This window comes from Chiloscyllium plagiosum, chromosome 7, assembly GCF_004010195.1.
Source record: "Chiloscyllium plagiosum isolate BGI_BamShark_2017 chromosome 7, ASM401019v2, whole genome shotgun sequence".
NCBI lineage: Eukaryota > Metazoa > Chordata > Chondrichthyes > Orectolobiformes > Hemiscylliidae > Chiloscyllium > Chiloscyllium plagiosum.
Genome location: NC_057716.1, coordinates 21,845,189 through 21,870,120, shown reverse-complemented (window position 1 = coordinate 21,870,120; position 24,932 = coordinate 21,845,189). Strand labels below are relative to the sequence as shown.

General features: G+C 39.3%; 1 protein-coding gene across 6 annotated transcripts in view; it reads right to left on the bottom strand.

Annotated features, from left to right (window-relative positions):
• LOC122551398 (double-stranded RNA-specific editase 1-like) overlaps positions 1-24,932 on the bottom strand; it is a 322,482-nt gene that overhangs the window by 74,997 nt on the left and 222,553 nt on the right. For 4 of the 6 annotated variants that reach the window (XM_043693228.1, XM_043693225.1, XM_043693224.1 and 1 more), the window contains one exon: positions 10,482-11,467. In XM_043693228.1, coding sequence (XP_043549163.1) covers positions 10,482-11,467 — 986 coding nt within the window. The remainder of the gene's footprint in view (positions 1-10,481; positions 11,468-24,932) is intronic. The other 2 variants (XM_043693226.1, XM_043693227.1) reach the window with 1 other exon arrangement.

Here is a 24,932-nt window from a genome sequence, read left to right as displayed (position 1 = left end):
CATCTTTACATTGGCCGCCCTCTTCCATTTAACAAGGGATTCCAATTCCTTATTAAACCACGGCTCCCTCACACGACCCTTTCCTCCCTGCCTGATGGGTATATACTTATCAAGGACACTCAATAGTTGCTCCTTGAACAAGCTCCACATATCAATTACACCCTTGCCTTGAAGCTTACTTTTCCAGGGCACACATCCTAAGTCATGCCTCACAGCATCATAATTTCCTTGCCCCCATCTATAACTCTTGCCCTGTAGTGCACACTTATCCCTCTCCATCACTAGGTAAAGGTCACCGAATTGTGGTCACTGTCCCCAAAGTGCTCACCTACCTCTAATTCTAACACCTGGCCTGGTTCATTACCCAGAACCAAATCCAGTATGGCCTCACCTCTTGTTGGCCTATCTACATATTGTGTCAGGAAACCCTCCTGCACACATTGGACAAACACTGACCCATCTAACGAACTTGAGCTATAGCTTTCCCAATCAATATCAGGAAAGTTAAAGTCCCCCATAACAACCACCCTATTACTTTCACTCTTCTCTTGAATCATCCTCGCAATGCTTTCTTCTACGTTTCTAGGACTATTAGGAGGCCTGTAAAAAAACTCCTAACAGGGTGATCTCACCTTTCCTATTCCTAACCTCAACCCAAACTACCTCAGATGGCGAGTCTTCATCCATTCTTGGAGATGCACCTATTCAGGCAAGAGGGATGTTTTCTGAGGAATTCTTGACATGTGCTTTGTATATGGTGGACAAACAATGTGCAGTCAAGTGGAGAGTTACTTGCAACAGAATTCCTAGCCTGTAACCCGCTTCGATAGCTATAGGAGGCATATGGATGGCCCAGTTTAGTTTTTGCCTAATGATAACTTCCAACATATTGACAGCATTACAGCATTAAAGGTGTTGCTTATATTCTCTCCTTCTTGGAGGTGGTCATTGTCTGGCACTTGTGATATGAATTTAACTGGGCACTTGTCAGACAGAACAGGAACAGACTCTTTCAATCCAACTCGACCATGCTGACCAAATTTTCCAAACTAAACTAGTCGCATTTGCCAGTATTTGGCTAGTATCCCTCGAAACCTTTCCTACTCATGTAGCTATCCAAATGTGTTTTCTATGTCCTAAGTGTACCTGCTTCTACTGCTTTCTCTAACCCAAGCCTTGACGTTGCCCAGATCTTGCTGCACATGAACACATTCTGCTTAAGTATTGTAGGAATCATGAATGGTGCTGAACCTTTAGATTTAGATTTAGATTACATTACAGTGCGGAAACAGGCCCTTCGGCCCAACAAGTCCACACCGACCCGCCGAAGCGCAACCCACCCATACCCCTACATTTACCCCTTACCTAACACTACGGGCAATTTAGCATAGCCAATTCACCTGACCTGCACATCTTTGGACTGTGGGAGGAAACCGGAGCACCCGGAGGAAACCCACGCAGACACGGGGAGAACGTGCAAACTCCACACAGTCAGTCGCCTGAGGCGGGAATTGAACCCGGGTCTCCGGCGCTGTGAGGCAGCAGTGCTAACCACTGTGCCACCGTGCCGCCCACTAAGCACCTTAAGCAGTCATCAGCAACATCCCCATGCAGACCTTATGATGGAGGGAAGATCAATGATGAAACAGCTGAAGATGGTTGGGTCTCCTGAGGAACTCATGCAGTGATATCCATGGTTGAGATAACTGATCTTTAACAACCACAAACATCTTCCTTTATGCTTTCCAGCCAACAGTTACGACTTGATTCTCAGTGATTCTAGTTTTGTTTGGACTGCTTGATGCTTTACTAGGTTGAATTCTGCCTTGATATCAAGGGCAATCAGTCTCAGCTCACATGCGTAATTTAGCTCTCTTGTCCAGATTGGGACCAAGGCTGTAATGAGGTCAGGAGCCCAGTGGCCTTAGCAGAAACCAAACTTACTGTCAGCGAAATGTGGTAAAATGTGAGACATTATGAAACATTCACTTTGGCAGGACGAATAAAAAAAGCAAAGGCAAACCATATGGAGGATGATTGCAAAATTCATAGGTGCAGGGGTTTCTAGGTGTTCCAGTGCACAAGTCAGTGAGTATACAGGTACAGCAAGCAGTTAAGGAGGATAATGGAATGTCATCCTTTATTGTGAGGGTAAATAAACATAGAATTTACATTATACTTCAGTTATATTTAAGTTGTTTGGGTACCGGTGACACCATAACTTGAATACTATGTGCAGTTCAATCTCTGTATTTAGGGAAGGATGTAAAGGCATTGAAGGATGCTTTTCAGAGGAGATTTAATGGATTGATACTGGAATGTGAGGAGAAAAGGTGATCAGACTCGGCTTGTTTTCCTTGGGCGTTTAGAAGAGTGAGGTGTGGTTTGATTAATGTATAGGAAATCATTAATAATCTTGACAAGGTTGGAGCAAAAATGATGAAAAGTCCAGAACAAAGAGGTATTGTTTTTAAAATTATGAGCAAAATTTGTTTTCTCTCAGAGCATTCTGCAAAGCTGAGACTCTCTAGCCTAGAAGGCAAGGAGGTAGGGTCATTGATCATTTTTGAGGTGGAAATAAATAGTTTTTTGTTTGGCACAGAAGCCAGGCTTATGAGCAGGAGAATGGAATGTGGAATTTGAAATGCAAACATTTCTTATTGAATGGCAGAGCAGGTTTGAGGGACCAAATGGCCCACTTTCATTCATAATTTCCATGTTTGAATTGAATCTTAAACTAAACCACATTATCTCAAAAGCACTCTTTCAACATTTAAGTTGCCTTCTGATGTCACCATTAAGTTGTGCAGTTTTAATTTTATTATGCACCTATCTTTCAGACTATGGGGCACATAACTTTATGGTTCTTAAGTAACAATGGAAAACCTTTAATCTGACATATATACTCCAGCATTCCTAACTACTGTACTTACATCTCCAATTAACCATACCCAAATCTCCTTCAGTCTCACAAACTTAACTTGGCTACAGTCTAAGATGAGCATTAAATTATATGCAAGAACTGCACAATCAAGGTGAATTAGGAAGATAATAATTGGCCTCAGTTATGAAGGGCAGTTTTATAGAAGTATTCCACACAATCATGTTTGATTGAGTAGCCAATTGAGACACAGAGAGTGAAAGTTGCATGTATTCATGCATCCTAACTCCAGAGGGCAGGGAGTAGAATGAGAGAAAAATTTAGAATCAATATGCTGAAAACTCACTGGAGCACAATAATGAAAAAGGCAAGATTCTTTAATCTTGCCAACAAACAAAATCCAAAGAAAGAAAAATAGACAAGGCAGTGAGTGAGTGCTACCTACACTGAGGGCAAAGCTGCAATAAGAGAGTGTCACAATGGCTGACGTGTTCTCTAAGAATGGTAAGTGAATTGAAGGCTATAATAACTGGTGCGGTGACCATGTTAAATAGGTGTGATCCTCCCTGGGTTGAGTGTGCTTAGGAAGGGGTTAAACACCCTGATATTGGAAAAATGACTGCAGAGGCAGGGAAATATAAGTAATTAGCTATTTAAGTGTCTCAATTGGGCTCCCAACAGCTAACTTTCCTGTAGCTGGCAAAATGGCATGGCCTATGTCATTTTTCTGGTCTTCCTGCCTCCCCACACTGCCAAGGAATTCTGGCAGTGAATAACTCTGGCCCTGAATTTTCTTAAAATTATTTGGTAGCTTTGCATGATCATCTATCCTTGCTGAGTGATGGTATGAAATACAACAATCATTTTTTGGTGATACATTCACATCATCTATTAGCATTTAAAAAGAGATATCTATGCAGGAATATAAATTGCAGATTGCATCTTTATTATTTGGATTATTAGCTGGGTAATCAGATCACCTCTTAGCAAAATGCTGACATGACTAATTTAACAGATAACGTGATTAATTTACCAATCACTTTTAACAACAGGTGAGAAATACATGTATCCCTGAGGCCTGATAATCAATATCACGAGTACTATCTAGCTAACTGGAAGGTTTTGCTTCTTAAAGAACAGAACTTGAGAAGCTTGGAGTGTCTTGTTTACAATGGGAAAGAATCACAGCAAAACATCAAGATCCAGAAATATAGTGAAGGGTTTTGACAACACACCATGGAAATGACACACACCATTAACTGACAGATTGCTACTGTCTGCCACAGCAATGCTGTGCCAGAATGGCATGAAATGTTCTAACTCAGCAATGCTATAATCATCAATCATTCCTTATTGAGCTTTGGAACTTTGGATAGTTCTTGATACTTTCAAGTATCAGCCAGCAGAGGCAAGTAGCGAGGAGAGCTAAATCCAAAAAATAATCATGCCCAACCTTGGTATGTAATATCGAATCAGTGTTCATATACATTGGGCTTATAGATTCAGCTGAAACATGTTTAACAGTGATCCTTTAATACAGACAATAAAAAGGTATAACAGCTGTTATATTGTATGCACATCAATGAGATACTGGTTCAATCTTTCCCCTCACTCTCAGGATCACTGTTGTATTGAACATAAATGTGACACAGAGTAAATGCTGTTATTAAACTCTGATATTTAGTCTTCTGCCAATTCTCTAGCATTGTGGCTTGAAGCAGGTTTTGATCTCAGTGTCCATTTATTTTTGGTATTATTCATCATCTCACTTACACTTCTCCTTCGCATGCATATACTGCACATCATCTACTCAATTGGTACCAAACATAGATGTGATAATAAAATAAAAGATTTGAAGATGTAGTGCTTTTTGCTCTGTGTATTATGGGAATGTTCTGATTCTGTACGTTGAAACACACCAGAGCATTGCAGAGATGGATGCAGGTTCTATGGATAGGATAAATAGACAAAGTCTTTTCCCTGGGGTCGGGGAGTCCAGAACGAGAGGGCATAGATTTAGGGTGAGAGGGAAAAGATATAAAGGAGACCCATGGGGCAACTTTTTCACACAGAGGGTGGTACGTGTCTGGAATGAGCTGCAAGAGGATGTGGTGGATGCTGGTACAATTGCAACATTTAAGAGGCATTTGGATGGGTATATGAATAGGAAGGGTTTGGAGGGATATGGGCCGGGTGCTGGCAGGTGGGACTAGATTGGGTTGGGATATCTGGTCGGCATGGACGGGTTGGACCAAAGGGTCTGTTTCCAGGTGTTGCTTAGTCCCGTGTGAATCTTATTACACACCTCCCCGTGTGAATCTTCTTATCTGTATGTAACCAGAATGGAATGTGTTTTTTAGCCTTGCTCTGCTGTTCACATGAATGTTTATATCTGGAAAAGAGTATATCAGCTGGAAAAGTCTCCAGTTCGGTGAGTCTGCTCTGGGGTTACGTTTAACCGCCGAGCGTGGGTTGTTGGCAACCGCTCTACGAGAACTGACGGCTCCCAGTTCCGGTAACATGTAGAGTGAGTATAAGCCAGACCTGTTGTGGCGACGCTGCGGGGAATAAAATGCCCATATTCTAGCAGACTCGCCTCTTGGTCGTTTGTTCTGTGTCAGACTACTCTCCTACGAACCTGACCTTGAGAATTTTTTAAAACAACATCTCTATGACTCTAAACAAACTTCGTGAATTTCTCAAGTCAGATTTTTATTTCCCAATGGAGGCATAAACATTCTGAAAAGTGAAGATCACTATTAGCTGCTATTTTGAAACATATTTTAAATTAATTATTTATCATAGAAGTCTGTCCTGAAAAAATAAGTTAACCACCAGACTGACCACAAATGTGACATCTCCAATAATGTCACAATATATTCAAGAATGTAGAAAATATGTTGGCAAACGCCCCACGCCAGGGTTTGACTGGAACCTTAATGTACAGATAGATTTGGTTATGGAAATAAAATCTCTTATTTTTGCAAAGCTATACAAAGTAATCTGTGTAGCTGCTCCCCTCCACTGATAGGCAGGTAAATCTGCTTTGAGAAGGACAGCATTCAATTTGCTCTTTAAATTTCAGGCTCTAGGATCGGTAATAATGATAGTGGTGACTTGTGTGAATTTGGTTGAACTCCATAAGATTTAGTCTGTTGACACAACTGTGCAGGGGAATGATTGATAGTTTTATGAGGCTGTAATAACATACTTAACCTTTAATGTTCACAGGTAAATGGTTGTTTGTTTTCACAATTTAATGGCCACTTAAAGGCTTACATCTTTTTCAATGGAGAAGTCATTTTACAGTGTCAATGACAAGCACTGGAATGAGAAATTTAACTTAATATTTTCTCCTACACTGAAAATGATCCCTAATGCTATGGCCGGGCTGCTGAATACTGCATGACTGTCTATGGAAATATGCGGGGAGAAGGAATGAGTGATTGAAGGGGCTTGGATAATCTGTGGGGGCAAGGGGTGGTATGGTGGATCTGAAGAAGCACAAGTAGCATGGGGAATTTAGGTGGTATGGAAAATGGGTGTAGGGTGAGATTCAGGGGCCCTTTAAATATATTGAGAGCTGGGATGCTGTGTTGACAAACTGAGGCGGGCCTTATTACCAAGCAGCTCTGCATGTACACTCAACCTGCATTCCTTCATAGCTTTCAAACTGCACTGCAAACCCAAATACTACAAACAGAAATCTGAGCACCCCTATCTCAGTAATGCTGTTGGAGAAGCAGTAAGACTCAATCAAAAGGGAGAAAAGTTTATCAGCATGCATCTTGCAGCCAGCCCAAAAGTACAGGTAGTTCTGCTATTACACATTGGTTGCATTTTTGTGCAATGCCGCACTATACAAAAATCACACAATACAAATACACTTAAAGTGTAATCGCGCTATAGACAACATATACATGAAAAGTATGCATTTTAGAGAAAGTGTCTCCTATTCACCCCATTGCGTTATAGACAATTCGCATTAACAAAAGATGCATTACGGAAAAACTGCCTGCAGAACATCTCGGCAGCCTCCCTGGAAGAGAGGCAGCTCAGGAGGACAGCAAAAATTCAAGATATGAAGAAAATGCCAGTCAGCTGGCCACTCAGATTCTGAGGATAAAAGGCAAGTTTGACATTTTGATTGCAGACCGTTTTCCCTAGCTGAGATATTAGCAGACCACCGTGCATCTCTTCTGAGGGATAAGCTGTACTCCTTCAGGAAAACGAGAATGGGATTGAACTGCCAGTTAGTTACTTATTGAAGAAGATCAACACCCACCAGAGGAAATACTTCAAAATCGAAGAGGAACTTTTGAGTTTGGTACTGGCCTTACAACATTTTAATGTGTACGTCACGAACAACGTGTCAGAGACGGTTGTGTACACGGATCACAATTTGTTTACATTCTTAGGACACTTCAAAGGCAAGAATATGAAACTATTTCATTGGAGTCTTTTAGACTTTTTAAATTTAAAATCATACATGTTGTGGGTCGTAAGAATGTAATCGCATATGTGTTATCGCGGATTTAACTGATAGAGTTTACATGAGATTTGTATTTATTTAATTTTTATATATATGTATGCATATGGGAAGGAGTTAAGGTGAACTTATATTAAAGTTATCTGTATGTTAGGGTAATGTGTTTAAAAAAATAGAAAAAAAGACGCCATCTTTTCATTATGATGGTTCATTTTTTCTCAAGGAGGGAGGTGTTATGAGGATGTGGGTGTCCCTTTAAGAGATTTAAAAGCTAGCAGTGACAGCACTAAAGTATTCTCAATAAGGTACAATGTAACATGTGGTCCAGCTACTGGGGTAGCTGGTTGCCTGGAGACAAAAACAGATTTGAATTTGGCCAATCAGTTTAAACTATACCCCCCCCCCCCCCCCCCGAAAGAAACCTCAAACTCCAACACAGTTTGAATTTAGTATATTTATCATTTTAAAAGCTAATGACACAATTCAATGCTTTGGGGGTATAAGACCAGGGAAAATTGAACATTTGAGAGGAGAACTGCCAAGCCAACGACATCAGCCAACTGCCCAGAGAATAGCTCTCTTAAAGGTACCTTTACCGAACAGTAACCTGTGAAGCAGAATCCCCAAGAAGAAGAAAGGAAGACAGGAATACAGAGAAGGACCGAAAGCTGCCTGAATTTGAGATAAGAAGTTTGTTTTATAAATCTTAATTGGGACTTTTATCAGACAAGTATTATAGAAGGGAAAATCAAAGATAGTTGGAGGAAGGAGTTGTAAATAGTTGTTAGTTAATTATTTTCTGTTATACTTTAAGAAATAAAGTTGTTACTTTTACTTTAACTAGTTCTTGGCCTGTCAAATTTTCACAGGTTACTGCATAGGATAAATCTTTTCTGTGTTGCTGGGTTAAATCAAGCAGTGTTTACCCCATGTCATAACAATACTGAACTGAAACAAATCAACATAATATGCATTTTCAAAACAAGATAAAGCTAACATGAAGGAGGGAATGTGTTGAAATTTTTAATTAAAAATAAAATTAAGTACCTAGTTGGGAGAATGCATTAATTTGAGTTTCAGAATGGAAGATTGTGCTTGACAAGATATGAGATGCTGAGGTAAGTTGATGAATGAAGTGTAGTGAAATGTGGGCTTCCATAAAAGGCCTTTGATTCAGGAGATGAGTGGACAAAGTAGCAGGTCATGAAATAGAAAAGATGCCATGTCAGAAGTACAGAATTGGAGTACAATATGCCACAGGGCTTAATTTAGGATGACTTCAACAGTTTTGTTACAGACCTCAAGCGAGTGGTGTTTAAATTTCATATTGTAGAATGTTAACAGCTGAACAGATTCTCAATCCATCGACATATTAAAATTCAACTCCATTTTCCTATGCACACTTCCTTTAAAAAAAGTCTCATTTCCTATCCTAAAGGAAAACACTTCAAAATCTCTCTAAGACAAGTTAAGTGAAATTTAACTTACAGCCCTTTTTGCTAATATTAAAGCCTCCACAGAGCATTATATTTCGATATGAACACACAGTGAAAGTGATTATCAAAATGCTGGTTATCAATGTAAATAAAATTGAAGCAGCAATGGTAACAAGTGTAATTCTTTCAATAATGAGGTTATAAATAATTACACTCATAAGGATTGCTTAAATATGTCACGAATGCTGAATTTTACAATGTGACTGTGTTTTAAGATGTACTTTTGACTCCAAGTTAAATGGAATAAACTTAAATAAAGGCCCGAAACACGAAGCAAAAGGTTTCGTACCTCCATTTAGAATAAAGACACAGTTACTGCTAAGACGTATGCAGAAAAAGAACTGGAACTCTACTGAGACAGCTCTTTCCTGTTTTGAAAGAAATGCTGGACACCAGAAGTGAAATTCGCAATTGGGAAAACAATTCTACCAGAATTGATTAATGAATATAAAGGTGTTGGATACAGGAACTCAGTTCATCAGGTGGACCTTAAAAGATCTGGAAAATGCAAGCAGTGCCAAATGATTGATGATAGTTAATGAAAATTTCAAATAGTGTGGTGGGGAACGTTGAACCTTTACTGGACAGCTAGAAGAGAGTTACCTTCTTCCACTGCACATCTGTCAGAAGTGGGATACAGAGGGCAAGCATTTTGTAAGGCCTATTTCGGTTGCATTAGTTAATCCAAAAATCTACCTTTGTTTGAAGCATCAGTTGCCTTTTAACTCAAGCTTGATTTATGCTGATTTAATCTGGTGCAATAACAAAGACTTAAAATGTGAAATTTCGCCTTTTCTGATTTCTAGTGTCTGTTTGGGCACCTCATTTTTTTTTGAAGGTCAGTCTCAAAGGGGATTGTAGTGAACGGTTTAAAAAGAAAACAACTTGTTCAGCCTTGTTATTTTCTCCTAACCATTCCAGTTCATGTTTAAATTACTACTGCCACAACATCATGGCTGATATATTGCACCTTGCTGGCTTGTCGGGCTTGTTCAGTTCAAAAGACTAGCAAGTTAAATTAACAGATTTATCCAAGTCATTACAACTGACAGTAACTGCAAATTTAACAATCTGCGTCAACAGGGAGATTCCCTTTAAAATCAGAGTCAAGTGTTCTTGAGTAATTATTTCAGAGCTTTCTAGCACCATTTTGGTTTGTAGTCCACTCTCAATTGCATATTTACTTGAAGCATCACAAACACCTTACCTGGAAAATGAAGCACTAAAAAAGGTGCAACCTTGACAAGAAAAGATAGTTACAAAACATTTGTTCATGCATTAACTCAAACTTCAAGGATAATTTAAAATGCAGGACACAGTAGAAATGGGATCTGATCACTAGGCCATGATCAATGATAGCAGATACAGTAGAGTTGCCATGCACAACTCAGTAGTAAATTTGGTAACAATTTGCTCACTGAGAAATGCTAACATCGCCCAACGCTGTGATTTCATACAAATTTAAGGTGTACTGTAGATGTATGAAAAGCAATCTATATAAAAATATATGTATTAACTAAGTTCCCAAATTCCTACCACTATTTTAGGCCAATGTTAAACAGCATCCCTTCCCATGAAAAGGACCAATGCCAAGAGTAAAAAACAATTTTCTTACCTGAGGCAGGTGAAGCTGAAGACCTTCACTGGGAATGGGTTGCCGTGATGGTGTTGAATCCAGTTGCATGTTAAACAGAGTCTGAAGAGCTCCTTGAGCAGCACGAGCCTTTGCCAACTTCTTATTCCTCCCGGACCCTTCAAAGGTTCGACCATCTACAGTTACTGCCATGATGAAATTCTTTGCATGGCTTTCTCCACTCTCCGAAATAAACTCATATTTGAGTCCTGGGCGCAGTTCATTCAGGATCATTACTGGGTTCTTACCACTGGTCATTGCAAAAGGAGATGGAGCCATCAGTGTTGACTGACCTATACTACTGCCTTCAACACCACATGAGACGCCAAAAGAGTTAGAGTCACCTGAACTGAAAGGACCATCTCCATTGGAGCCCAAGAGATAAGGATCATCTCCTTGTACTGGGGTTTCAAATCCATTAAAAAGAGTATCTGGAAAGTCAGAATGATCTGATGTAAAATCCGTATTAACATGCAGCATTCGACCCATTGCCAAGTGGGCCTCAGAGGCATTTGGAAACTGAACAAATGACCTCAAGGCTTTCTCTGCTACATGCAACTTGGCCTTTTTCTTGGTGGACCCAGATCCTTCAAAGCTTTGTCCATTGACTTCCACAGCCATGATAAAAACAGGAGCATGGACAGGGCCAGATTGAGATAAGAGTTTGTACTGGAGGCCAGGTTTAATTTCATTTAATTGCATTAATGCGTTCTTTGGTAGAATGGGGCCAGGCGTTTTCTTCCTCTTCTTGGCACGAAACTTAGGATGAGAGTGACCATTATTTCCCTCTTCCAGTGGCCGTTTTCTGTTAATGGAGGAATTGCTGCCATTTGAAAGCTGTGCCTCACCCGGAGCTTGAGTGCCTTCTTTAACAGAGATGTTCTCCAGATTACGGTTCTCTTTTACGTCAGTGCTGCATGAACCTGTGGTGCCCAGAAAGAGCAACTTACACGCCTTCGTTGTAGGATCTTGTAAATGCAAAATTTAGAGATTCTTCATCTATCTTTGCAACAGAAGGAGTGATGTGTTTGAGATATATATCAGGATGGGAGAGTTTGGATTTAAGCCAATAGCAGCAGAATGCAACAAAATAGGTTTAGGGAAAAAAATTAAGAAATACGAACACAAAGAAGAAAAGACCAAATAACTAATAGCCTAAAGCAGCCCTAATTGGTACTGAATTCTCAAGGATAAGAACAGAAGATATTTCTGTGCATGTAAATTTACTTTGGAATATTCATACTCAACATGACCATACACCAGGGTTCTACATTTAGTACTGTCTAGTCCATAAATAAGTAGAACATTAATATGCCACATCTCAAGCGGCAATGAACACAACATTAGATTAGATTAGATTACTTAGTGTGGAAACAGGCCCTTTGGTCCAACAAGTCCACATCGCCGAAGCGTAACCCACCCAGACCCATTCCCCTACATTTACCCCTTCACCTAACACTACGGGCAATTTAGTGTGGCCAATTCACCTAACCTGCACATTTTTAGATTGTGGGAGGAAACCGGAGCACCCGGAGGAAACCCACGCAGACACGTGGAGAATGTGCAAACTCCACACAGAGAGTCGCCTGAGGCGGGAATTGAACCCGGGTCTCTGGCGCTGTGAGGCAGCAGTGCTAACCACTGTGCCACCCTTATTGTTTATTTTTTAGACACGTTTGTAGCACTCTGTAACTTGACAACTGTCAAACACATTTAACTACAAATTACGACTATGATTAACAGAATTCTTCCCATTCGACCCTGACCGGATCAATTATTATTTCTTTAGAAATTCTATTAATATTCTGCAGTACAGAGAACCAAGAGGTTTCCAGTTTCTTTGACAAGTCACTCGACAAATTATTGCTCAAATACAAATAGATAACATTTTCTTTCTCCACTGCCTGAAAGGAAATACACCTCCATGCAGTGAATGGCCAACTTAGGTTCTACTACACCAATGCTGAAAATGTGTTGCTGGAAAAGTGCAGCAGGTCAGGCAGTATCCAAGGAGCAGGAGAATCGACGTTTCGGGCATGAGCCCTTCTTCAGGAATGAGGAGAGTGTGCCAAGCAGGCTAAGATAAAAGGTAGAGAGGAGGGACTTGGGGGAAATGCAATAGGTGGAAGGAAGTTAAGATGAGGGTGATAAACCGGAGTGGGGGTGGGCGCGGAGAGGTCAGGAAGAAGATTGCAGGTTAGGAAGGTGGTGCTGAGTTCGAGGGTTGGGACTGAGACAAGGTGGGGGGACGGGAAATGAGGAAACTGGAGAAATCTGAGTTCATCCCTTGTGGTTGGAGGGTTCCTAGGCGGAAGATGAGGCGTTCTTCCTCCAGCCATCGTGTTGCTATGGTCTGGTGATGGAGGATCCAAGGACCTGCATGTCCTTGGTGGAGTGGGAGGGGGAGTTGAAGTGTTGAGCCACGGGGTGGTTGGGTTGGTTGGTCTGGGTGTCCCAGAGGTGTTCTCTGAAATGTTCCGCAAGTAGGCGGCCTTCTACTACACCAATGGTCAGCACCACTAGGCTTGCGAGAAAGATACGTTTTCAAAGATACATCGTTCTAGAGATACTATACATGTTTTCTGTAGCTACCTTCAATAAATTTTATCTCTTTCAGCCTTACCCTGTACACATACCGAGATAGTTGGTAATTCTTTAATTTTCTGTATAGAACAAATTAACTTAGAATGGTGCAGAATATATTTAACTGAAATGATACCAAAGACAAGGAACTTATACATATAACGAGAAATTATATGTAGAAACCAAAGTTATTCAGTAATTAGAGGGGGTTAATAGGAGATTTAACAATGAAGAGTTTTGATGGACTAAATGAGGATAAACTGTTTTCAGTGTTAGAAAGGCCAATAATCAGAGAACACAGAATTGAAGTGATTAGCAAAAGATGAAAATGTGAGGAATAACTTTTTCAAGAATTGGTGATAATCTGGGATACACAGTCTAAACAGTGATGGAAGCACATTCAATAATAACTGGCAAAAGGAAATCTGATAAACACTTGAAAAGGAAAATAAATACTTGTCTATGGGGAAAGAGAAGAACTAATTGGATAAATCTACCAATGCAGCATAATGGTCAAAATCCGCTAACTCTATACTGTATTACTCAAAGCAGAAGTTACTTTCGCGGTCTTTCTGTTCATATAAAACCTGTACAGCAGCATTAACTTTCACAAAGATTGTTAAGTTATACAATACTCGCTGTCAGGGCTCTTTAGTTACTCTAAACCCATTGTACGCCCTTCAATCTAACAAAGAACATTAACAAGATTTTAAAACACTGCAGCATAAGTGTAAATTCAGGAGATTACCACCACATGGAATACTTCTGGATTAATCCTAGTTCGTTACCAATGAGGTAGGTCTCCCACCTACAAGAGTTGTGCTGACAGAGCAAACTTAAGAGAATAAAGTCATCCAAAATGTCAGGTAGACTTCATTCCTCCTAGCTCGTTCACACACAACGTGTGGTTATTGGGGAATAAGTGGAGGTGGGGATTTTAAACACACTGTTCTCTCATACACATCACCTCATTCCATTCACAAAGCTGATAGAATAGCAATCAAATTTTCATTTATAACATCCTTCAGCAAAAGGTCCATAGGTTACTCATTTGGAGCTCAGAAAAATATCTGTAATGCCAGAGTGAGAATTCCTAACACCAGACAGACAGGTGGACAAGAAAGGATAAAACAGTTGGGAAAAGCATTAAAGGAAATAAAAAGAAAAACAGATTATTTTCATTTGTAAGGAAAAGTTCATCACCAAGCATGGACACCACCTTGACCACATTTGGGAATACCTGATTGCTGACAACAAAAACCTAATGTGGATTTTGACAACCCCCACACACCATTACAAAGGCATTGATGATACTATTGACAATTGCAAGAACAATTATCTTCAGCTGAGCAATTGTGTCCTATAACTGGAAGCTAGAATTTATATATTAGTTTAGATTTTATCTTATGATTAGCATGATGAATTTTGGCACTGTGCATAAGAATGTGTGACATAACTGCATATATGAAACATCTGCAGACACATGCCGATTTGGAGTAGCAACTCAGGGAATTCCTGCATCTACATCACTCTGCAGCATTCGTACGTGCAACACTTGTATGAAGACCGAGGTCTGGCTTGACAGGTTACGTAGTTCCATGCACAGTAACTCAAACTAAAAAATACATTATTCAATGCACAGAGGTTAAGGTGTCCCTTGCGAATTTTCAACATTACAATGTCAAACAGTGGTGTTTAAAATGGCAACAGGATAAAATACTTGGGATTGTATACCAAAACAATGCAAGCTATAAAACAAAAACTGGGAAGGAATCATTTGAATATTGTTAACTGATGATGTAAATGTGGATGCTGTGCAATACAAGTGATTGGAACTTATTTCAGTATGTCCATGATGAATAGATGAAACGAGACATGAATAAGTCAATTGTCATGATGAAAAAATGTAAATTTAAGTTCAAACTCGACATGCAATTGAATACACCTTCAAATGTAACTGAATATTTCTGTCTGCAAATGAGGGCTTTGTTTTGAACCAATCCGTGGAGATATTTAGATTAGATTCTCTACAGTGTGGAAACAGGCCCTTCAGCCCAACCAGTCCACACCGACTCTCCGAAGAGTAACCCACACAGACCCATTTCCCTCTGACTAATGCACCTAACACTATGGGTAATTTAGCATGGCCAATTCACCTGACCTGCACATCTTCTGACTGTGGGAGGAAACCGGAGCACTCGGAGAAAACCCACGCAGACACGGGGAGAATGTGCAAACTCCACACAGACAGCTGGAATCGAACCTGGGACCCTGGTGCTGTAAGGCAGCAGTGCTAACCACTGAGCCACTGTATTGGAAAATAATGAAAGAAAATAAAACAATTGCTTTACTATATTATTCAAGACATCAAATTATGACATGCATCTTTGTTCACTTTTAGCTAGAAAACATAAAAACAAGCATAAATTGTGCTGCAGGTTTTTGGAAATTGTGCACTTGGCAAATACCAGATTTGGTAACAAATATTTTTCAGGATACCTAAACAATGGTGAGATTGGATAAGTGAGCCTTCACCATAATGTAGCCTTTGTTACTATTGACTTTCAAATGTGGCATTATTAGGAGTGTTTTGCAATTGGAGCGTGATCACCTGTTTACTCTTTCTTCCCCTCCTTAGTTGATCTTGTTAAGACTAGTATTTAAATCATTACAAAGGTGCATCAATGCAAAATGACACCAAACTGCAACATAATTACTCTGTTTCAGTTCCTTCGCTCTTACAAATAATTTTGGCACACGAGTTAAATTTATTGCAATATGTTCTTTTGCTGGTAGTAGTAGAGAATTGAAAGTATTTCTTGCTCCTATTTTACTCCAGTCTGGTGTATGCAGTGTGCTTCCTTTTAAAAAGGAAAAGAAATAATAATCTTGAAATTGGTGACCTTGAGTTATAAACACTAAAGGAGAACACTACATTGTAAGCTTTTGAATTAGTATCCATGCTTACCGAAAGGCAGGAGAGATTGCTAAAATTAGGATTAATTGCATCTCCAGATGAATGCTCACAAAATTACTATCTTGTTATTCGGGGTTTTCTAAGGAAAGGTACGTAGATCTAAAACAACACAGCTTTCACAAACTAATTCCCTTCCAAAAAGGACAATTCCAATTTTAAAATATAGTATAACCACCAAACAGGTGTGTTCTCATGTTGGTTTCACACGTGCAGCAAGTAAGGTACTGCATCAAGTTCCCAAAAGCACTGGCTTCCATCCAACAAATTTTAACAACAGGACAATTTGTATTGGGAACATCAGGCAATAGCAGGACAATCGCTGGCTGTGTGGCTTTCAACACCAGACTGTACTCCACTTGACAGGTTGCCCAGATTGCTGGATCATTGGTGAGGGCAGAAAATTAAGACTTTTCTATCAAATCAAAGGTTTGCATTTTTAGGGTCATGGTTTATCTACTTAAATTGTGTTGCATATGCAACCTCAATAACTGGATTTTCTGTTTCGAGTATGAATGGTTAGATTTTTAAAAACAATTATTTGCTGGCCCAATTCACCTCCTGATTTCAGGAGATGCATCAGTCAAAGTGCTCAGAAATGGAATCTTGATTGTTCTCTCCTGAGGTTAGTGTATACAATTAAGTCAAATTGCAAAAATAATCATTTTCAGAAGAGATACATCACAAATGAAGAAAACAAACCATAAAGTGGTTTCAACCTCCAGCTTAATGAAACTCAGAAAACACTAGCAAAGGCTACTGAAGGGAGGGCTGGAGAACTGGGGCTTCATATTTATGCAACATTGGATGAAGCACATTACATAGTATTTGCTATTGTAATGATAACCAAAGTTAGCATTTGATAAAGATGGAATTTAAGCAATGAACAAATAATAAAGGAATAACAGATTATTTTAACATCAAATGCTCTGTTTTAACTTGACTAAATGATGCAATTGTAGGATGTGAGGCGGGATAAAATGGCAGTTAAAACACAGCAGGCTGAAATTAACACATCACATTAGTTTTGGTTTCATTATCAGCAACCAATCATTATGTAAAGTTACAAAACAATGTCCAGAGTTTTTTGGATAATTTTTAAATTACACCGACCAAAGATGCATAAACAAATATTGCAGGGAATTACATTAGTCTAGCCCCAGGGACTTTTAACAATTTCAAAGAAACTTAGGAACTGACATCAGATTGAAAAACCGATTATTGACAGGGGTTTTAAAAAAGGTTTTAAGATCAGAGCAGACCACTACAAGAACAAGGAAAATCCGTCTATTTTGTTTCACGAATTGCATTGAAAATAGCAAGGACTTGAACATGGTATTGATATGCTAAGTCTTCATTTAAAGTTGAGATTGTGTTTCTGTAAATTGCATCTTTAAGTGAATCATAGATATTCATGTGAAAACAGAGTTTAGTTTTCTGCAAAGAAGAACTATCCATAAGAACCTATGTAAAGTCTGAAATACTGGTCAGTATTTGTGCAGTATTGGGTATTCCTAGCTGAAATAACTTGTAAACTAAAATAAATAATTAAACACAAAAAAAGGAACAGTTATGTACTTTAGAACCTTTTGCAGCAAAAAAGCTAACTTGAAAGCACTACCAAATTGAAATTATGAACATTCCCAAATGCCAACATTGAAAATAAAATAACCTTTAAAATAAATATAAAAATATAGAAGAAACACGACTATGTAAATATTGTAAACACATGAAAATTACACTCACCTGATGAAGCTTTAATTGACAGGTGTACCTTCAAACTCTGTGGGAAGCTAGGGAAGTGATTGCTGGGCCCTTTGCTGAGATATTTGTATCATCGATAGCCACAGGTAAGGTGCCAAAAGACTGGAGGTTGGCTAACATGTTACCACTATTTAAGAAAGATAGTAAGGAAAAGCCAGGGAACTATAGACTGATGAGATTGACATTGGTGGTGGGCATAATGTTGGAGGGAATCCTGAGGGACAGGATTTGTATGTATTTGGAAAGGCAATGATTCATTAAGGATTGTCAACGTGGCATGGGAGATCATATCTCATTAATTTAAATAAGTTTTTTGAAGTCACAAAGAGGATTGATGAGGGCAGAACGTGATCTATATGGACTTCCAGTAAGGCGTTCAACAAGAGTCCTCATGGTAGACGAGTTAACAAGATCAGATCACATGTAATACACGGAGAACTAGCCACTTGGATACAGAACTGGCTCAAAGGTAGAAGACAGAGGGTGGTGGTGGAGGGACGCTTTTCAGATTGGAGACCTGTTACTGGCAGTGTGCCACAAGGATCAGTGATATGTTCACTGCTTTCCATCATTTATGTAAATGATTTGGATGTGAATATAGGAGGCATGGTTAATAAGATTACAGCTGACACCAAAATTGGAGGTGCAGTCAACAACAAGAAGGTTACCTCAGAGTATAATGGGATCTTGAGCAAATGGGTCAATGGGCCGAGAAATGACAGATGGAGCTTAATTTAGATAAATGTGAGGTGCTGCATTTTGGAAAGGCAGATCAGGGCAGGGCTTATATACTTAATGGTTAGGTCCTGCTGAACAAAGAGACCTTGGAGTTCAGGTTCATAGTTCCTTGAAAGTGGAGTTGCAGGTGGACAGGATAGTGAAGGCAGCATTGGCATGCTTTCCTTTATTAGTCAAAGCAGTGGAGTATAGGAGTTATGAGTTAATATTGTGGCTGCGCAGGGCATCAGTTAGGCCACTTAGGGAATACTGTGTGTAATGCTGGTCTCCCTGCTACAGGAAGGATGTTGTGAAACTTGAAAGGGTTCAGAAAAGATTTACAAGGATGTTGCCAAGGTTGGAGGGTTTGAGCTATAGGGAGAGGCTGAATAGGCAGGGGTTATTTGCCCTCCCTCAGTATTGGAGGCTGAGGGATGAGCTTATTGAGGTTTATAAAATCATCAGGGGAAAGAGGAGGGTAAATAGACAAGGTAAAAACTGAAAGAACTGTGGATGCTGTAAATCAGACACAAAAACACAAGTTGATGGAAAAGCCCAGCAGATCTGGCAGCATCTGTGAAGAGAAATCAAAGTTAACATTTCGGGTCCAGTGACTCTCCCTCTCATTTAACACTAACGTTGATCTCTATTCACAGATGCTGCCAGACCTGCTGGGCAACTTCCAGCAACTTCTTTTGTTGTAAATAGCCACGGTCTTTTCCCCCCAGAGTGGAGGAGTCCAAAACTAGAGTGCATAGGTTTTAAGGGGAGAGGGGAAAGATTTAAAACGGACCTGAGGAGCAACATTTTTTAGCAGAGGATGGTGCTTGTATGGAATAAGCTGCCAGCGGAAGTGGTATAGTTATAAAATTTAAAAGGCATTTGGATGAATACATGAATAGCAGGAGTTCAGAGGGATATGAGCCAAATGGTCAGACAGGGATATCTGTTTGTGTGTGTGTGTGTGTGTGTGTGTGTGTGTGTGTGTGTGTGTGTGTGTGTCGCTCTCTCTCTCTGGCTTTTCAAAGAGCAGCAAAAAATCTGACTTTGTATTTTGCAAATGGCAACAGGGAAAAATAGAACGACACAGCAAAGGATCAAAACAAAAAAAGCATGAACGCAGTTTAACGTAGCTGGTTAACATTCACTCAATTTTTGGAAATACGAAAGCAGCATTTGCACACTCCAATTTGGGGTGTTTGTTACTTCTAATGTACATGAAATATCAAATCCAGGCTCACTTTTGATATAACGTGCCAATTGTTCCAGTGAAATTTCAACTACTGACTGATTCAACATCTTGAACTTAATGCTTCATTACAGCTGAAGAACATCAGAGTTGAAAGCTTGGAACAGTTGCACATAATGTTTTACAGAAACTGCATGTTTTATAAATCACTGCAGCAAGTAAAACATGTTAAGCTGCATAAATATGTTTACACGACTCTGCAAGTTAACTGCTTAAACTTGCATGGGCTTTTCTGGCCCTGAACTTACATAATATTCAGCAAAAACTTCACAGAATCACCAAATTGAATATGGCACAAGAGACTACCTGGCTCATCATATCTATATCAGCTCTTCAATTGAAGAAAATAACGTGATTAAGGCCTAATACCAAAAATGGACATAAGATAGTTAACAAAAGCATTGTTGGTAAATGCATTTTGTGGGGCAATATTGAGCAATACACACCACAGAGTTCAGAGAACTGGACTCCTGGCCTGAGTTGAATTTATCAGTAATTGTCAGCAAGGCTATTTGAAATTGTCATTTCCATTTCTATCTAGTTTCCATAGCCAGGAAGATAGTCGGTTCTAATATAACGCAATAGTTCTGTTTCTGTGTGATCTCGTCATAAGGACATCATGTAATAGCAGCACCGTTTATACCAATGGGGTTGGAAGTGCATTATGGCGAATACAGATAAGGAAAGTCTGCGTTCTACAAATAATGGTCTCAATTCTTTAATTGTATCAAAGCCAATTCGCGTTGAAGCAATATGCATTATAGTAGAACCGAGTGTAGATGCATATAAATATCAGGGGGCCACGTGATCCGTAATAGCATAATTATCTAATTACTAAATTTACACATGACATGAAAATTGGTGGTGCTGTTCATACTGAGGAGGAGGAGCTCATGCTATAGTCTGATATTGATCAATTTGTAAAGTGGGCAGAGCAACGGCGATGGAGTTTAATCCAGATAAGTGAGAGCTGTTGCATTTTGGGAGGTCTAATAAGGAAAGGACACCCACAATGAATGGTAGGTCCCTAGGGAGTATTGGGGAATAAAGGGAACTTGTAGTGCAAGCCCAAAGATCCATGAAGGTGTCACCATGGGTTGACATGCTGCTGAAGACATACTGGATGCTTGCCTTCATTAACCAGGTGTAAAATATAGGAGCAAGGAAGTCTTGTTACAACTTTATGAAACATTGATTAGGCCACAGATGGAATACTATGTGCTATTCTGATCTCCACACTATCAGAAGGATGGGATTGCACTGGAGAGGGTGCAGAAGAGATTCACCAGGATGTTGTTTGGGACAAAAATCTCCCAATTATGAGAAGAATCTAGACTATTGTTCTTCTTGGAGCAGGGGAGGCAGGGGGTGATTATTGAGGTACATGAAATTACGAGAGGCACAGACAGAGAAGATCGTCAGAATCTCTTCCCCTTGGCAGAAGTGTTTAATACCAGTTTAAGGTCACGAATAAGTGGTTTGGATGAGATCTGAGGGTAGCAGATGCCTGAGAGAGTAGTGGAAGCAGTTAATCTCACAATATGTAAAATGCATCTCGATGAGTACTTAAAATATTTGGACACAGCAGGCTATGGACTAAATGCAGGTAAATGGGATTAGCACAGTTCGCTGTTTGTTGGTCAGCACAGACATAGTGGACTGAAGGGCCTGTCACTGTTATATGACTCTATGATATAGGATATAAAAATAGCTAGATTTAGCACATATTCTGCTGCCACCCACCATTTAATTATGAGTAGTTCCTGGTAACAGATTTTCTTCAATATAAACATGACGCCTCTCAAATCTTAAAATAACTTGTCTTATTTCCAACAAAAGAGCAGTGAGATTAACTGCTATCTGATTTACGTTAAAGATGGATAAGGCAGAAAGTAAAGAATCTGTACTTCCAAATAGGGCTTGTTTGCAATGAAGATATACTTGCAAAAAGTATTCTTGTTCAGGAATTCAAGAAACATGCACAAGGAGGAGGCAGTGCAAGTGTATCAAGATCTACACGGGCAATAAAGAGAAGAGAAAAAAATGTCATTTAATTGAGAATAAAAAAAAGAATTCCAGATGTCAATAAATGATCTGTTCCATCAATTCTGTACTCCTCAATTGGTAGAGCAACACAGAATAATAAAAATATTGCAAGGACAGCAGGTTGGAGTTGCATCTTATTTTTGGAATTTCATTTTTTCTGAAAACACCTTCAGTTAAAGACTGTAAAAATGTTCAGTGTGATTATATCTTACACCAAAGGCTAACTGCTAAAGTGTTGACAGCAAAACTTCTACTTCCTTTATTGGAGTCCATCGTCCACATAAACTTTTGATTTTTATGACACCTTACGCTGTCACCTTAAGATGTTATTTAAACCTTTTTTCTTTGAAGAGAGGTCGTAAGACAGAGGTACCCAGATGTCTCCAAGTAAACAATTTGTGAGGCCTTAGGGTTTTTTTTAAAAAGAAGTTGGAACAGTGGAAGCAGCCTGGGTGTGGCCAGTTCTCACTGACCAGGCTTTCTAATTTTTAATTTTAGCTTATGCTTTGAGCAGAAGCTTTTGGGGTCTCAAAGGAGGTGGAAGATTCAGTGAATGTCTCTCAGCTGCTGCTGTCTCAGAATTTTCTCCCAAGTTTTTTTCCTCCTGGATTAGAGATGTGCACATGAGACTCTGTGTCCAAAGTTGCTTTTTCGCCAAAGGGGATGTTTATGGGATGTTACTCTCTCGGAACAGTTACCTAGTAATGGGCACTGTATCTATTATTCGGTTAAGTTTTCCAATAGTTAAATTATTCTAAATTCCTCTTGTTTGTTTGTATTTTAACTATAGTCTTTAAGGAAATTGTAGTTTGCTTAACGTCGAGTAGTTTAACCAGTCACATTGCATGTGGTACATGGCAACTTCACATCCACCTTTAAAACAAGAAAAAAAGTTACGGTATAGGATACCTTATTCAAATATTTTGAGGGGGTCTGGTCTGGTCCGTAACATTTGTCACTGCAGCACTTTCAAACAGGTTGAAATCAACAATGAACAAGCACCAGTTTCATCTCTAACCCCACATAAAAATGATGTGCCTCTGATGTATATTTGACGGGGAGGGGATTTTAACTGAAAATTATTTGGACGTGTCAAAATCAATTGTCTCATTTCTCTAAACATTTCCCACTGGTTTGTTTTTAAATTGAAATGAAAATTCTAAATGCAAACATGGAATTAAAATCTAGCCTTTCACCATAAGTTAATTCTAGTCAGGGCTATAAACAATTTAGAATGGTACACAATCTTTCCAACTGCCATCTCTTTTCTGCCTCAGGTATTGTCCAATGGTTCATTTCTTGGACATTTTTTTAATTATAAAGTTTTATAATAAAAGGAAAACTTCCTCAAAAAATTACTGATCACTTTTTATTAAAAGATTTAAAATATAATGAAAATATCAACATTTGAATTTCTGGACAAGCAAAACTGAACTTGCACAGAAACTAAATGCAACAGTTAAACTCCATGATCACCCTACCATCACCCTTTCTCAAGATACACTTCCTTTCCAATCTCAACCCTTGCGAAATACATAACACAGGAACATTAACTGCTGCATCACTATTACCAATCCCACTTACCAATTCAGAAACCCTTCTCAACCTCATTTCAACCAAGCAGGCATTTCTTATTCCACTGCTTTCCATCCTCTACCTAAACCCCCATTCCCCACCATCACCACCAATCAGTTCATAATGATATTCAACTCCTTCCTCAATTACCACATCCAAATAGACACCCAATTAATTTGGTCATTATTCTGACCTCCGTCCACACTTAACGCTGAGTTTCCTCCTTTCCTCAGTTCAACTTGCTCATCTCCATAATTTGTAATCTAACTCAGAATCCTTCCCCACAAAATCCACAACCCTTACATCTTAAGTTCGTCATGGAATTGTCCGATTCACTCCCACACAACAAGAGGATATTACTCTCTCAGTAACACTCTTCTTGGAGTCAACCTCCTATTAACATCAATGGTATTAAGTGCAATTTGTTAGTGGAAATACTTGAATATATATTTCAGGCATGCTTTTGGATTTTTAAAAATCAAATACACAAGAAGAACTGAAGGGAAGGTGCTTCATCCATACTGATATCTGTCCATGGACAATGCCCCAAAACAAACTAGCTCCATCAACATTTTTAGTTCCTTTGTGCAGTGTTTCCCAAACCTTTTCCCTCTGTGACCCCATTTGGACAACTCAAAGTTCTCAAGACCCCAAGTCAGATCTGTAAAAGCAGGGAAAAGAGGCTGTTTAGTGTGTGAGCAGGTGTTGGTATACTATAACGCACACTCACTTACTTACTCTGTTTTTCTCTCTTGCACTCTCTTCATCCCTCACACATGCACTCTCACGCTTATGCACACAAACTCTCATTCTCTGTCGCACATGTATGACTATGATTATGACATACTTCCTCAAACACACACTCAGTCACACTTACTGTCATTCATCCTCACACACACATTCTCATATTCACTCAGTCACAAATATTCACATTCTCTTCGTAATGCAAGTTCGAGTGCACTTTGTCACACATGCTCTGTCTCTTACTTGCACTATGGCAAGGAGCCATTTGAAGTCAGATTGCATGGCACGTGGACCTCGGTGGCAGGAAGAATCCAATTTCAGCCAGACTGCATCAGTGAGTGGTTTTTATAGGAAGGATATTATTAAATTGTAGAGAGTTCAGAAAAGATTTATCAGGATGTCGCCAGGGGACTGGAGATTTTGAGTTATAAAGATAGGCAGGGGGTTGAGGAGTGACCTTCCAGAGATTATAAAATCATGGGGGAAGCATAAATAAGGTGAATAGTAATGGTATGTTTACTGTGATGGTGGTGAGAGGGGTGCTGGGGGTGGAGGGATTTCAAACCTAGGGAGCATATTTTTAAGGCGAAAAGCGAAAGATTTAAAAAAGGACCATTTCTAACAGAGGGTGGTTCGTGTGTGGAATGAACTGCCAAAGGAAATGATAGATGCTAGTACAGTTACAACATTTCAAAGATGTTTGGATAGGTACATGAATAGGAAGTATTTAGAGGGATGTGGTCCAAACGCAGGGAAGTGGGACTAGTTTAGTTTGAGAAAC